Source organism: Oryctolagus cuniculus, chromosome 9 (assembly GCF_964237555.1).
Source record: "Oryctolagus cuniculus chromosome 9, mOryCun1.1, whole genome shotgun sequence".
Taxonomy (NCBI): Eukaryota; Metazoa; Chordata; class Mammalia; order Lagomorpha; family Leporidae; genus Oryctolagus; species Oryctolagus cuniculus.
In genome coordinates this window covers 14,307,880-14,322,596 of record NC_091440.1, presented here as the reverse complement: position 1 = coordinate 14,322,596, position 14,717 = coordinate 14,307,880, and the positions used below count along the sequence as shown (strand labels likewise).

The 14,717-nt window shown below is 51.8% G+C and overlaps 1 protein-coding gene across 2 annotated transcripts in view; it reads left to right on the top strand.

Annotated features, from left to right (window-relative positions):
• The window catches only part of FARP1 (FERM, ARH/RhoGEF and pleckstrin domain protein 1), a 285,577-nt gene that overhangs the window by 55,586 nt on the left and 215,274 nt on the right, over positions 1-14,717 (top strand). For both annotated transcript variants that reach the window (XM_051850519.2, XM_051850517.2), the window contains exon 2: positions 4,933-5,126. In XM_051850519.2, the coding sequence (XP_051706479.2) occupies positions 4,956-5,126 (171 nt within the window). In that variant the 5' untranslated portion in view covers positions 4,933-4,955. The remainder of the gene's footprint in view (positions 1-4,932; positions 5,127-14,717) is intronic.

Genomic DNA, 14,717 nt, shown 5'->3' with positions numbered 1-14,717 from the left:
CCTCTGCCCAGCTGTTCAGATGATTCCTTCTTAAAGGACCCAGGGTTGGGTGGGAGGATAGAAGTTGGCCTGTGTGTGAGAGGGGCCAAAAGCAGGAATTTGCTGTGGTTGACAGGGGGAAGGAACGTAGAAGCAAGCCTTGGAAGCAGCCCGGCAGCCACAGGTTAAAAGATAGCATCAGGTGGGTCCCAGCCCTGTGCCTGGGGCTGTTAGGTCCAGTCACACTGCACTGATAAAGCCCTGGGAAAGATTCTACAGGAAAACTCTCCACCCCGCAGTATCCCAGGAGAAGGAGTGGGAAGGAGATAATGTAGGCCCAAACCCATAAAACTCCAGACTGAGAGCAGCCAGGGCGCTCTGTTCTGTGCTGAGAGGCCGGTCTGGACTGCCAGGTGCATTCTCCTCATTAAACTTCACTGGCTTGCCCTGCTACTCTGTCGCAACATCTGAACTTCTTTTCTCATGGGAAGGCGAGAACCGGTGTTCCAGACTATGTCTCTGGGAACTCCAGGACACAGCCTCTTAGCGACTGTTTCATACCAGTTACCCCTGGGTAGGACATGTTCACTGATTAGGGAAAACCAGCTTTTATTTTTGTAGTCCTCCGAGTTACGCCTTAAACTTTGTGCGGACTTCGTGTTGTATCACTTCAGTTGTTCCTATCTGCGGCTTTTCTGATTCAAACCTTTCTCTTACTTTTCTCCACCTTTCCTCCCAAAGCCCTCATAGTTTCACTAGTACATAGCGGGTACTTCAAAAGGATCATGGGAAAATGGAATTAAATCATGTTTATTTTGGCATAAAAAATGTCAAAATCTGTGCAGTTTTTGCCTAACGTTCATTTTCTGTCAACTTGTTGAAGGCCCTTTGCGTGAATTTCAAGAATTTTTGCACCGAAAGGAAGTTTTATCCTTTAATTCCATTTTCCACAAACTTTCTGAGTACCCTTGGGTTTCCTTTAGCTCCTTGCCACTTGGTGCTGCCGCGATTCCTCTGTTTCTCCCTCTGCTGTTTGCCTTCCTGCTTTATTTCCCAGAGCTTCCCTGCACTCCTGGGAATCCTCTTCCACTTTTGTTCTTGGGACGGGCTATCTTCTTAAGTTTTGTGGATTTATGCAATATGCTTGGGCAGAATTTTAATCCATTGAATGCAGAATTTCTTTTGTGGGTGTTCACCTCTCATTTGCTTTTGATTTCTTTTTGGCCACATGTTTGTTAAGACCCCCTTTTTTCTTAAGATTTATTTGTGGGGCCGGCGCTGTGGCGCAGCGGGTTAAAGCTGTTGTCTGGGGCGCCAGCATCCCATATGGGCGCTGGTTCTAGTCCTGCCTGCTCCTCCTCTGATCCAGCTCTCTGCTCTGGCCTGGGAAAGCAGTGGAAGATGCTTGGGCCTCTGCACCCACATAGGAGACCTGGGGGAAGCTGCTGGCTCCTGGCTTCGGATCGGCGCAGCTCCTGCCGTTGTGGCCATCTGGGGAGTGAACCAGCGGATGGAAGACGTCTCTCTGTGTCTACCTCTCTCTGTAACTCTTTCAAGTAAATTTTTATTTATTTATTTTTAAGATTTGTTTGAAAGGCAGAGTTACACAGAGAGAGAGAGCGCAAGATCTTCCATCTGCTAGTTCAATCCCCAAATGGTCGCAACAGCTGGAGTTGAGCCAGGCCAAAGCCAGGAGGCTGGAACTCCATTCTGGTCTCCCACGTGGGATGCAGGGGCCCAAGCACTTGTGCCATCTTCCGCAGCTTTCACAGGTGCATTGTGGTGGGTTAAGGCCCCCAAGGTCTTTTTGTTGTTACCTGGAGAGTTCTTGATGAACTAGCTGTTTGCAGGAGGCTGGTGCAGGCTAACACATGGAACCACGTCCTATGCTAACAGGAGTTCTTGTGCCCCGAGGCTGTGTGTGTGTGTGTGTGTGTGGTCATTCCAGCCTTTGCCTGGCCCAGACTTTGGTGATGTCGCTGGCCTCAGCGGTGGATGCTTCCGGCACCGAGGGCTGGCCCGTGTGGTGTTGTGCAGCACCGTGCCCGGGGAGAGCAGCCACTGGGAGCCGGCACACCTGAGAAGGTTGTTGCCAGGGTGTCCGGTGGAGTTTGGGGAGTGGGGCCCTGCCAGTTTTCTCTGAGCTCTGCTGCCCTGGGCGGTCCCTCCCAGTGTCCTCCTGATCAGCTCTTTCTCACACCGCATGGCTGGAGCCACAGATGTCTTCCAGGGTCCTCACAGCGAGAAGGCTTGCATTCTCCTCTGTGTTCCTTACTGCTTCTGGGTGAATTCCAAGAGGAAGTCCTTAGGACACGGTGACAGACAACTCCAGCCTTCTCTCTTTCCTCTGCCAGTCCAAAATCTTACTGTTTTGTTATGGCTGCTGCTTTAAGAAACGTTTTACATAGATCCGAGGAATAGTTTTGCAAGAGGTTTTTGCTTTTGGGTCTGAAGTGATCAAGATTAGTATTCCCATATCACAAGGAAAGAAAGGTGACTCTCCTTTATTTTGGCCATTCCCCAAGAAACTCGGAGGTCAGAGGGAAACCACAGAGGTCAAGTCCAGCCAGAGCACGGGTTAACACCCACAGGAAGCCTGAAGGCTGCTTAGCCTTGTTTACCTGGAGAGCATGACGCTCTGTTACCAGGCTTACCAGTTTTGATGTCCAACATGCATTGCGGTTGCCCATTTATGACCAGCCAGCGTTCCTGAGATGTTCCTCTTTGCATTCTTCGGATGCCCCACTCAAAACCCACGGCTGGATTTACGTCTGAATTAAACAGAACTTTCCATGCGCAGCAGCAGCAGCAGCAGCAGTGCGTGCACGCATAACAAAAAGAGCCAGAGATCCGCAAGTAGAAACAACACAGACACCAGCTCATCTGGAGACTGAGCGAAGGACGTTCTAGCGCTGAGTGCAGGCTCATCACCAACTCAGCTCGCCGTGCGTTCTGTTACTCCATCTTTTTTTTTTTTTTTTTTTTGACAGGCAGAGTGGACAGTGAGAGAGAGACAGAGAGAAAGGTCTTCCTTTGCCGTTGGTTCACCCTCCAATGGCCGCCGCTGCAGCCGGCGCACCGAGCTGATCCGATGGCAGGAGCCAGGATCCAGGTGCTTTTCCTGGTCTCCCATGGGGTGCAGGGCCCAAGCACCTGGGCCATCCTCCACTGCACTCCCTGGCCACAGCAGAGAGCTGGCCTGGAAGAGGGGCAACCGGGACAGAATCCGGCGCCCCGACCGGGACTAGAACCCGGTGTGCCGGCGCCGCAAGGTGGAGGATTAGCCTATTGAGCCACGGCGCCGGCTTCCATCTTTTTTTTTTTTAAGATTTATTTATTTGAAAGAGTTACACACACAGAAGGAGAGGCAGAGAGAGAGAGAGAGAGTGAGTGTGTGTGTGTGTGTGTGTTCTGGGGGAACGTCTGAATTTGACTCTGCAGGAGGTAGCTGAGTGTGATTTGGGCATGAAAACCCTCCCGAGCGAGGGTGACACTGGGAGCTCTTGCAGTTGCATGAGTGGATTCCACGCCCAGCTTCAACCCCAAAGCTGGAAGCGCCCCTCCCTGGCTTTCTGGGCCCGCCCAGGTCCCCTGAGTCCCACCTCTACCTCGCTTCTCTTTTCCACCTGCACGACCTGGCTGGTGTCTTATACACTGCTTCGGTTCCACACGCACCCCTTTTCAGGTGGGTCCCAGCTGTCTCTCAGGCAGAGAACTGGTCTCTGGCGCCACCACCCAACCGCAGCTTCCCCGCCCCAGCAGCAGCCCCCAGGGCCGGGCGTCCGCCCTGGAATCGCCTCGCCTTGCCTCGCCTCACCCGCCTGACTTCCTCCCGCTCTGCTCAGATTGCAAACTTCCTGGTCCTGGGTGAGCTTTCACCCCAGTAGCTTAACCATTGACCCGCGTCAGGTTAATTTTTCCACACAAGTGTGTCACTCACTGCCCTCAACTCGCTGGCTGCTTTCTGCTTGCAGGGTAGACTGCTGGCCAGCGAAGCTGTGCAGGCCCCCTCCGTCCCCTGACTTCAGCCATATCTCTCCACGCTGACCGCCTCTCCTTCTGCCCACCATCTTTTCTGTCCTGCGCCCCTTTGTCCATGTCTCCTGTCTCCACATCCTCCCCAAGGTGGAGTTCAGTTCCTACCTTCCCCTCACTTGGGCATTCTTTGCCGTGTGGCCTCAGCCATGGTACATGCTGGCTGATGGCGCCAGTCATTAGGCAGTGTTGATGCTGTTGTATACCATGTCGTGCCAAGGTGGGGCTGAGACACTACGAAGATCCAGCCCAAATTCCTGCCTTAGGGCGGTCTTGGTGCCGGGGAGGAGGTGCACAGGCAAGCCTACCACCCATCGAGGGGTGGCTCTGGGCAGTTGGAGGAGTGGGCGACAGAGCAGCGACCCGGGATCATAAAAAGACGCAGAAGGAATCGAGAGAGGACCTTGCCCCATGCTGCCTGCCGTGTGAGCGCTGCTGTGTTTGCTTCCTTCGGAGGCATGGTGTGTGTTTCATTGGTCTCATTGCCCATGTTGCTTAGTGTGCTGCGCTGTCCCGAAAAGGTAATTAATGGGCGCTAATGATACAGCCCAGGCACCGTTGGTCTTCCCCTGTGCTCAAGTGGAAACGTCATGCCCAGCTCATCGCAGACACTGAATAATAATGTGTGGAGCGCAGTGGAGTCTGTAGTCGGAATCGTTAAGGACAAGATAGGCAGCAATATGCAAATGTATGCAAAAGAACCGAGTATGCAGAATTATTAGCATGCTGTGGCTGCTTAAAGGTGACTTTGCAAGCACTTGAAGGCTTGTGTGTGTAGGATTCCTGTGTAGGGCATGGCGCGCCTCTCGCCCAGGTGGGAGCCCGGGACATTCTCGCGACAAAGGGGACAAGATGAGTGCTGTTGGAGACTTCGGGTGGTTTGAGTGAGCCTCCTCTCTGCTGTGTTCTTCCCTGCAGGTATCGCATAAGCCGCTTCCGTCATGGGGGAGATAGAGCAGAAGCCAACCCCAGGATCCCGACTGGGGGCCCCGGAGAACTCGGGAATCAGCACCTTGGAGCACGGACAGAAGCCGCCCCCGACCCCGTCAGGAAAACTCATGTCCATCAAAATCCAGATGCTGGATGACACCCAGGAGGCATTCGAAGTTCCAGTAAGTTCAGGGGTGTGTCTGGGCAGCCCTCAGCCCGAGCCCTCTCCCCTTCCCGTGTTTCTGTGACCGTGGCCGCAGAGGGTCCGTGTGTTCACCCCTCCCCCACCCCACGTCACTGGCCCATTCCGATTCTGAGCCATCCAACCTGAGATTTATGCACGAACCTCTCATATAGTGACGTCACTTGCATTTTACCGTAACCATCCGTCCATAAAAATATGTAACATGTATGCAAAGGTATGTGATATACTGATATGCATACATACTTCTGTGTAAATAAGTATGTCTTATATAACATAGGTATGTGAGTATATGTTTGCATATGTATATAAGATATAAAATACATGATATATGAAACATGCATTTATATTAGAACTGGAGGAAGCACAGTCTAATAACTGCATTGGTTCATCACAGTAGTGCCTGTCTCGGGCTGGGTACATGTGGGTCCCGCCTCACACTGACCATATCACTGGCAGGAAGACTGGTAAGAACGCTGTCAAAGAGCTGTGTGCACACTTGCATGTCAGGGAATAGGGAGGGACTGTGTTTGCGGCTTCAGGGGCTGGGGCGTGGACAGAGCAGAGAGGCCCTGATGCAAACCCACCCTGCCAGGGACCAAGACAGGGAGACATGGGGCCAGAGGCGAGACAGAGAAGGAGCCAGCAGCCTGAGCCCCTCAACCCCTGGCCTCCCTATTTTGGCCACTTTCCCTGGAGGTGGAGGAGCCTCCCCCGTGGTGTGAGTGGAGCAGACCACGTGTCGGAGCAGAGCTGTACTTCCCTGGGGGTGGTGAGAGTCATCATCTCTGACATTGGCTCGGGTCCAGAGATCTCTGGGTACACCATGGATCTGGTTTTCTGTGTTCTGTCTTGGGCACTGAATGCTACGTCTCAAGTTGGTGGTGGGGGAAAAAAATAACTCGAATTCTGAGCAGCCAGCAAACTTCGGGAACACACCTGTTTTTAAAGTGGAGACAATCTGTTATTCTGTTGGCTAGAGTGACTGAAATTTAATAGTCAGCATTAACGTTGGGAACCTATCATTTAATCATTTATGGGATATGATTCAGTAAATTATATTTATTTCGAAGCACATTGTTCAGAGGGTGTGAATTAACATCAGGTGTCTCTGGGAAAGATAAACCTCAGACTCTGAGAATAGCTGTGCTTAAAACTGCCAATTTATGGCACGCTGCAAACCACCTTTGTTTTGCTCTAATTTTCTTGTTGTAGAATTCGTATCTTTCAAGGTCTTGAGAGCGCTTTCACATTCTGGTGAACAAAGCCGTGCCTAATTTCTGGACTTGCAGAATCCGTGGAGGAGAACACCTGCTGTCGTGTTAGATTAGGCCTTCTGGAACATTCTCCCCCCCCCCCCCCTTTTTCTTCTTTGTTGCCAGACCGGTTCAGTGAGGTGTTTGGTTTCACTGTTTCCTCTTCCGTGCTGTTAAGGACTTCTGAGCTCATGCCTTGTGCAGCCATCCTATTAAGTGGTGCTCGGGGACGCACTTCGGGCTGGGCGTCAGCTGTGGTGTGCACGGACGGCAGGCCTCCTGTCCTGTACTCGGCCACAGTTCTACAGTTTCCCAAAACCAAAGAATGTTGAGATTCCATTCCTAGCTACATTTAGCTGGGAACTATATAGGAACATCTGCCCAAGAAGTAGGAGTAGCAGCAGTGTGTTTTCATAACCTTTATCATTATTTTTAGATTGATTTATTTGAAAAGCAGAGTTATGGGGGAAAAGGGGAGAGAGAGAGAGCGAGCGAGCGAGCTTCCATCTGTGGTTCCGTCTCCTGATGGCCACAATGGCCAGGGCTGGGCCAAACCAAAGTCAGGAGCGAGGAGCTCCATCCAGGTCTTGCAAGTTGGGGGCAGGACCCAAGTACTTGAGCCGTCTGGCACTGCTCTCTAGGTGCCTTAGCAGGAAGCTGGATTGGAAGCACCGAGTAGTTGGGATCTGATGTGGGATGCAGGTGTCTTACCTCCCTGTGCCACAATGCCCGCCCGTTTTCTAATTCCGCCCCCTGTCTGGCCTCCATAAACTTCTATGTACACATAAAAGGCTCTATCCGTTTTACTGGGTTGCTACTTCCTCAGGCAGTGGCCGGAGCTTTCTCTTCCGTCCTGTTCATTTACCCATCAGGGTGGGGCCCGATTGCCCCGGGTTTAGATCCCAGCTTCTGCTACTTCGAGTTGCTCAGCTTAGCCTCCATCTAGATCTGTCGTCTTTGTAAAATGAGGCCACTGCTAATAAGCTCGACCTCATGCTACACTAGGAAAAAAAAAAAAAGAGTGGATACAAATGGATACAAATAAAGTGTCCAGAACATTCTTGGCACATCCTGAGAGCTTTGGAAGTCTAATGAGCAGTGGTGCTGTGCACCTGCCACTGTGCTGCTGGCCTGTCAAGGTAGGTAGGGACTTGCCCCAGAAACCCCTTATCCACAGCTTCCAGTGGTGCCCGGCACACTGGAGGTGCTCATTAACTGCCCGTGGACAGTGTTAAAGTGAGCTTCTTTTACAGGTGGAATGCATGGCGTTGTTCGTTTTCACACGCCTCTCCCATGCTCGGTTTATTTTCTCCTATCATCAGTATGTCCCTTCCCACCCTGTGGGCAACAGCTGTGCAAAGCCAGATATTGGCACTTTGATTGACACAACAGCTTCTAATTCACTGCCTTGCGCTCTGTAAGAACTGCGCAGCCAGGCTACGTGCAGCTGGGAGGCACATGGGCACCCGGCTGTGGACCCAGGGTCAGTGGAGAGTGACCAACTGTGGGATTCTGGGAGACCTGGCTCCCCCTGATGGCTTTCAGTCCATGTCCACAGCTCTTTGCCAAGCATCTGACCCTGGGATTGTCTTGTTCCACATGTGATAGGCCCCAAGTGAAGGCATCCTCATGGCTCACTCGCATTTGTCACACTCATGAGCAGGGCTCCAGGCCAGAAGTCCCTGGCATTTCCCGTTGGGGATGTTCTTCTGTGGACCACATTTTCCTCGGGGATTGGATTTCCTGGGTCTTTCCATGTGCCTTTTGCTTTAAAATGTGGATGCGGCAGAGTCGTCATTTCAGTGCCAATTTCCAAAATGCTTCCTGGCCCAGAGACCTACACTGTCCTCTCCGGGGCTGTCTCCCTCATTCTTTAAAGCCTTTAAAAATTAGTATCACATTGGGGGCTGGCAGGTTAAGCTGCTTCTTGTGACACTGGGATCTCCTATCAGAGTACTGCGTCAAGTCCCAGCTGCTCCACTTCTAACCGAGCTCGCTGCCAGTGCACCTGGGAAAGCAGTGGAGGATGGCCCAAGTACTCAGGTCCCTGCCGTTCATACGGGTCCAGGCTCCTCTCTTCAGCCTGTGACTATTTGGGGAGTGCACCAGCAGATGGAAGATCTCTGTTTCTCCTCCTCTCTTTGTTACTCTGCCTTTCAAATAAAATAAGTGTTTAAAATTTTTATTGTTAGTGATGAGTTTAACTTTTTTTGTTTTTATTTTTTAAAGATTTATTTATTTGAAAGGCAGAAATACGGGAAGGGGGCGGGAGAGAGCTTCATCTGCTGGTTCACTCCCCAAATGACCAGAACAGCTGGAGCTGGGCCAGGTTGAAACCAGGAGCAGTGGAGGTTCCTCTGGGTCTCCCACGTGGGTGCAGGGGCCCAAGCACATGGGCCGTCCTCTACTGCTTTTCCAGGTTCATTATCAGGGAGCTGGATTGGAAGAGGAGCAGCCGGGACTTGAACTAGTGCTGATATGAGATGCTGATGCCTCAGGTGGAGACTTTACCCACTACACCACAGCGCTGGCCTGGCTTTAGCCCTCTGAAATGGCCTCAGCAGTGAGTGCCACAGCCTTCCATTCTATAGCTGTGTCCACGACTCCCTTTGCTCTTGAACTTGGACTTGTTTTTAGGCATTCCCCCTGCAGACCAGAAAGTTCAAAAAGCAATATTTGCAGCATATCCTTGCCTGGTATTCTGTCACCTTTCTGTGGAACAGATCACACAAATAAGCCTGGATCATGGCTTCTGCTGTGTGCAGCCCTCTCTCCCAGCCAGAGGTTATAAAGTGACACCTGGGCATCTGAAAGGGTTAATGACAATCCCCCAACTCCCCCCCACCCCCCCACACACACCAGGACCACCTCCCCCCCAGAAGGCCCCAGAAGGTTTTATGCATCCAGTCTTCAGCAGACGCTGTCCTGCTCGTGGCTGGGGGGTGAGCAGATGGCTGCTTCTCCATATCCAATTGCTGTGTTTGCATCAGCAGTGTCACTCTAGGAAGAGTCGAGAAGAACAGAGTAAATAAACAGAGCTTCATTTTGATTCTTTGGAGCAGACCTGGTAACAATGCTTGGAAAAGCTGCTTGCAGGTGGCAAAAAGATCCCTGGTGTGGGTCGCAGGTTAGCAGGAATGGCAGCCACACACAGGTGCGCAGGGCAGGCGTCCAGAAGCACCGGCTGGCGGGGAGTCAGCTGGGGCAGGAGGAACTTGACCTCGGCCACAGTCACGGTGGGGAATAATCCTTGGGCCTTTCTTGTGGTTGTGTTGTGTCAGTGTTTCACGCAGACTGGGACTGGTTCTCATGCACCACAGGGCTGGCCCCCACACACTTAGGTGAAGGGCTCCATGGAAGAGCTGCCGAGTCGCGTCCTCAGGTTTGCACAGCGTTGAGGTAGGGCTGGGGTTGCTGACCCCCATCCCAGCAAGACCCTTAGCTTCCCTGCCTCCCCCTGCCCTGAGTTCCCTGGTTAGATTCAGGCCCTTTCTCGACCCCACCCCATAGGGTCCTTTTGCACTTGCCGCCCACAGCTCCCACACCGGAGGTCCCCGTGCCCTGGCTGCAGCCCCAGCTCTGTGCAGTTTCTACGCCACCTCTTCCCATCCCAAAGGAATTTACCAGAACCTCAGCCAGGCCTCTCTCAGCTTTGTCTCCTGATGGTTTGGACTTGGAATCCTGCTCCGATCTGCCTCCCTCCCTGTATCGTCGGGTCCTTTCTGTCCCTGGTGTTTGACTCGATTGATGTCAAAGGGGTTCTTATCTGTTGCATGTAGGAAGTGGAGACCCTGTGTTGATATTCTATTGATGAATTAACTTTTTTTTTAAGAGCTTTTTCTCAAAATAATTATTTGAGAGGAAGGGGGAAAGAGCCAGAGAGCGAGAGAGAACGTGAGAGGACTCCCATCTAGTAGTTCTCTTGCCAAATGCCTGCAGTGCCTCTGGCTGGCATCAGGGACCAGGAGCTACGAACTTAACCCGAGTCTCACGTGAGTGACAGGAGCCGCAGTACATAAGCCAGCGCCTCCTGCCTCCCAGGGTGCTCATTAGTTGGAAGCTGGAGTCGGGAGAGGAATACCTGGGTATTGAGCCCAGGTACTCTGACATGGGACCCCCTAGGCCAAGCACCCACCCTGATGAATTAACATTTTGTGGCTGTTTTCTTTTTTGGGGGGGGGGATTCCCCCAAACTCTTGAGGAAAGGAGGTTTTAGCCAAAACAAGCAAACCCCTCCCTGCCAAAGTGACCTCAACTACAAGGGTTACCTTATCCCTACTAAGTGCTAACAGAAGACACGTGACGAGGGTTGGGTGAGCAGGCACTGACTGTGTGCACCGCCACCCTCAGGGTGTCAGGAGGAGTCCTCATTAACGCAGCAGTGCAGGTGGCCTGGAACAAAAGCTTCCAGCGGAATGCCACTTGATTACAGGAGGGTGAGGGCAGCAATCCGTCGTTTTCTTGCAAGCACACCAGTCCCAGAAAATTCAGCAAGTCTGGGGAAGTCCGAGACCCCGACCTTTTTAAAGAAAAATGGTACATGGCACGTGGTTATAAAGGAGGCTGCATAGGTGGTTTTTGGGGCGGCTGTGTCGGCTGCGCTATCTCAGAGGCCTAATTAGCAGCGTTAGAAAGTCAATGAGTCAGCCCTGTTTTGGTTTTATTACCTTTTTTTGCAATGAACCGGCCCTTTCATTTCTTAATTTTCCCCAAAACCTGGGCCTGACATCAATTGCAAGCTTGTTCCCCCAAACGCTGTGGCTCTGGCGTGGAGGCAGGGCCCCGTGGCTGTGGAATTCTAAAGCTGTCTTTATAAGCTTGATCTCAGAGGGATGGAGCCCAGGTTTGTTGCTTTCCAAAGCTCTGGGGCTCCTTCTGGTGTGCTCCGGGTCACGTGGCAAAAGCTGAGGGCACTCGGGGCTCCTTGTTCCTAGGAGCTGTGTCTTTATGAAAGCCTCTTGTCCCCTGGCTCCTTCTTTTGTATTTTTAATGCATTTTTGTTTCTCCTTCTCTTTCTGCTGTTTGTTCAGGGAACGGTGCCCTCTTGGTAAGCCCTTGAAAGTCTGTTTCCTCGTTGAAATAATAGAGTTGCTTCAGAAAGTATGTGGAACACAGAATTGAAACCTCTGTTTACTACAGTGCAAAAGATCTTGAAATCTGTGCCCGTGAGGCATCATCAAAAACTTCATGGAAAATACTTACTAGGAAAATAAACTGTGCACAGATTTCAAAAAAAATTTTTTTTTCAGGAAAACAGACTTTAGCTTTTAATTCCACTGTCCCAGGAACTTTCTGAGGTTTTCTCATGTACATTTAACCAAAGCTCTAAGGGGCAAATATAGTCTACTCTTTGGAAGGCAGAGGGAGAGAGGAGAGACCTTCTATCTGCTGGCTCACTCTCCAGATAGCCACAATGGCCAGGCCTGGGCCAGGCTTAAGCCTGGAGCCTGGAGCTCCAACCTGGTCTCCCATTGTTGGGTGCAGGGGCTCAAGGACTTGGGTCATCTTCTGCTTTCCCAGGCACATTAGCAGGAAGCTGGATCAGAAGTGGAGCAGGCAGGACTTGAACCAGCTCCCATATGCGATGCCAGCATTGCAGGTGTCCACTTAACCCACTGTGCCACCACGCTGGCCCCATACATTGTCCTTTCTTACAAGGGTTCTGTTTCTGTCTTTCCTGGAATCGATTACAGGTGCCCAGCAGTGGTGGAAGGATGGCGTGTGGAGCCCATGGCTCCTTGACTTTGCTTTTGCCCGAGTGAGTGCTGGTGGGGTGCAGGAGGAGGAGGGAGAGAATGGACTCCTGGAAACTGTCCATTTCAAACCACAAGGGTGGTCCTGTGCCCCTCTTAGCAGCTCCGCTTCAGGCCAGGGCCAGGGGAAGGGGCTTCTACGTGTTCCCTCGTCTTCTGAGAAACAAGCCAGCATCTCGCTCTTCTTACCGCTGTTGCTTTTGGCTCCTTTTAGCAGCAGAGCTTCTGGAACCATATTCGTGGCCACTCTGTAGGGTCACTGCTTGCTTTACTTAGCTCTGGATGATAAACAGCGCTCGTCTGGGTCTGGCCTCCTGGGCTTAAAGTTAAAGGCTATTTTAGTAGAGTAAAAAGTTTTTTCTTTCATAAATCATGTCAGCCCGATCCTGCCTGCCTGGCTCTCTGGCTCCCGAGAAGCCGAGTGGAGTTTCGTGTTTGGTGTGTGCCCCTTTCAACTTCAGTTACGAGTCTTGTGATCAAAGTGAGGGCTGCGGTCCTGAAACAATGCAGTGATTTTTTTTTTTCACAGCTGTTGGCTATTTTCTCTCTGAAAAAAAAAAAGAAAAAAGGCCACTCCGTAGAAGCTAATAAATAAGAGGAATAAACTGTAATTGAGAATGTCTGTATCTGACATTATAACAGGCTGGGCCGTGTTCAGTGAAAATAAATGCAGGATGTTCGAGAAGGTTCTTTTCCCACCCCCTTTGAAATGGAAATAACGCATCCTGTTCATTACCTGTGGGAAACCCTGGTTAGAGGGGGCGCGCAGGCCCCTGGGTGCTGGCTGCGGGGAGCTCTGTGTGTAAAGGGACAGCCCCTGCCCCACCGAGCCGAGGTGTCGCTGAAACGAGAGCTCTACAGACAGCTTGCAGAGCTGTTTCCTTCCTGTCCGTCTCTAAGCCGTGGCTTTGTGTTTGTTCTGGGACAGAATGGCGACCCTGCTTTTGTTGTGGAGGTGCTGGGTGGGGGCGGGGTCAGACCGAAGAGCACGGTCACGCCTGTTACCTAAAAAGTAGCACAGCCGGGACAGGTGCAGGCGCCCTTTCTCTCTGCCTACAGCGCTCTCTGCAGCCTCCCATCAGACCTGGCTTGCTTTGGAGGGAGACTCATCCATCGCTGAGACCAAGGCCCATGTCCCAGGGGGCTTCCTGGGTCCGGGGTGGGGTGTCTAAGAACGAGGGCCACTCCCACTGAACCCTGTTCCACCAAGCACGCGTCTTGCTGAGCTTACCTGGGGCTTCTCTGGGCTTCAGTTTGATGATCAGCTTTCAAATCAAAAGCAGTGTTTGCTAAGCTCAGAAGCTTCACACGCCGTTTTGCTTTGCTGATTTTATTTATTTATTTTTGGTCTCCTCTATTTCTTTTAGCCCCCACGACCCTGTTTTTCCTAGACGTTCCCAAGAAAACCCTGTGGCTCTCCAGCGTGCACTGGACAGGGAGTTTCCGGGTGGACACAGGCCTTCAGGAGCCTTGGAGGCAGGTCTTCCCAGGGTGGGCTCTGTGGTTCACTTGAGGGAGATACTCCTGTGTCTGAATAAGATGGGAGCGTTGCAAGGGGCCCGTGTTATGGCACAGTGGGTTAAGCAATTCCCGGCTTCTTCATGTCTGATCCAGCTCCCTGCTAAGACACCTGGGAAAGCAGAAGATGGTCCAGGTGCTTGGGCCCCTGCATCCACGTGGGAGACCAGGATGGAGCTCCAGCTTTTTTTTTTTTTTTTGGACAGGCAGAGTGGACAGTGAGAGAGAGACAGAGAGAAAGGTCTTCCTTTGCCGTTGGTTCACCCTCCAATGGGCGCCATGGCCGGCACGCTGCGGCCAGCACACCGCGCTGATCCGAAGGCAGGAGCCAGGTGCTTCTCCTGGTCTCCCATGGGGTGCAGGGCCCAAGCACTTGGGCCATCCTCCACTGTACTCCTGGGCCACAGCAGAGAGCTGGCCTGGAAGAGGGGCAACCGGGACAGAATCCGGTGCCCCGAGTGGGACTAGAACCTGGTGTGCCGGCGCCTCAAGGCGGAGGATTAGCCTAGTGAGCCACGGCGCCGGCCTAGGCTCTTGGTTTTGCCCTGGCCATTGTAGCCATTTGGGGAATGAACCAGCAAATGGAAGATCTCTCTCTTTCTCTCTCAAACTCTGCCTTTCAGATAAACAAATCTTAAAATAAATAAATAAAGCATTATGCATCCAAATAGATTAATTTTTTAAAAAAACTAAACACCTCTACCGTGTTCTGTCATTGACTTAGGTCTCCCATCATTGTGAGCATTTGAGGTGGACACGATGACTTTAACTCACAAGGATGAAACAGAATGATCTAATCAAGCTGTTTTTTTCTTTTTCCTTCTGTGGATAAAGTGATCACATAAAAGAGCAATTCTCAAGCCTTTCGTGCTTTGTAATCGGAGTGGGAGGCCCGTCCTTTCTGTCCTCTCACTGAGACAAGCAGGAAGTTGGACTGGATACCCACAGTGGGAGTCTGTGCCTCTGGTTTGATCCTGTGGACTGTGATCGTGGAAATGCAATACAGGTTCCACCAATGCTTATCAGCGCGCGAGGCCAGGTGCT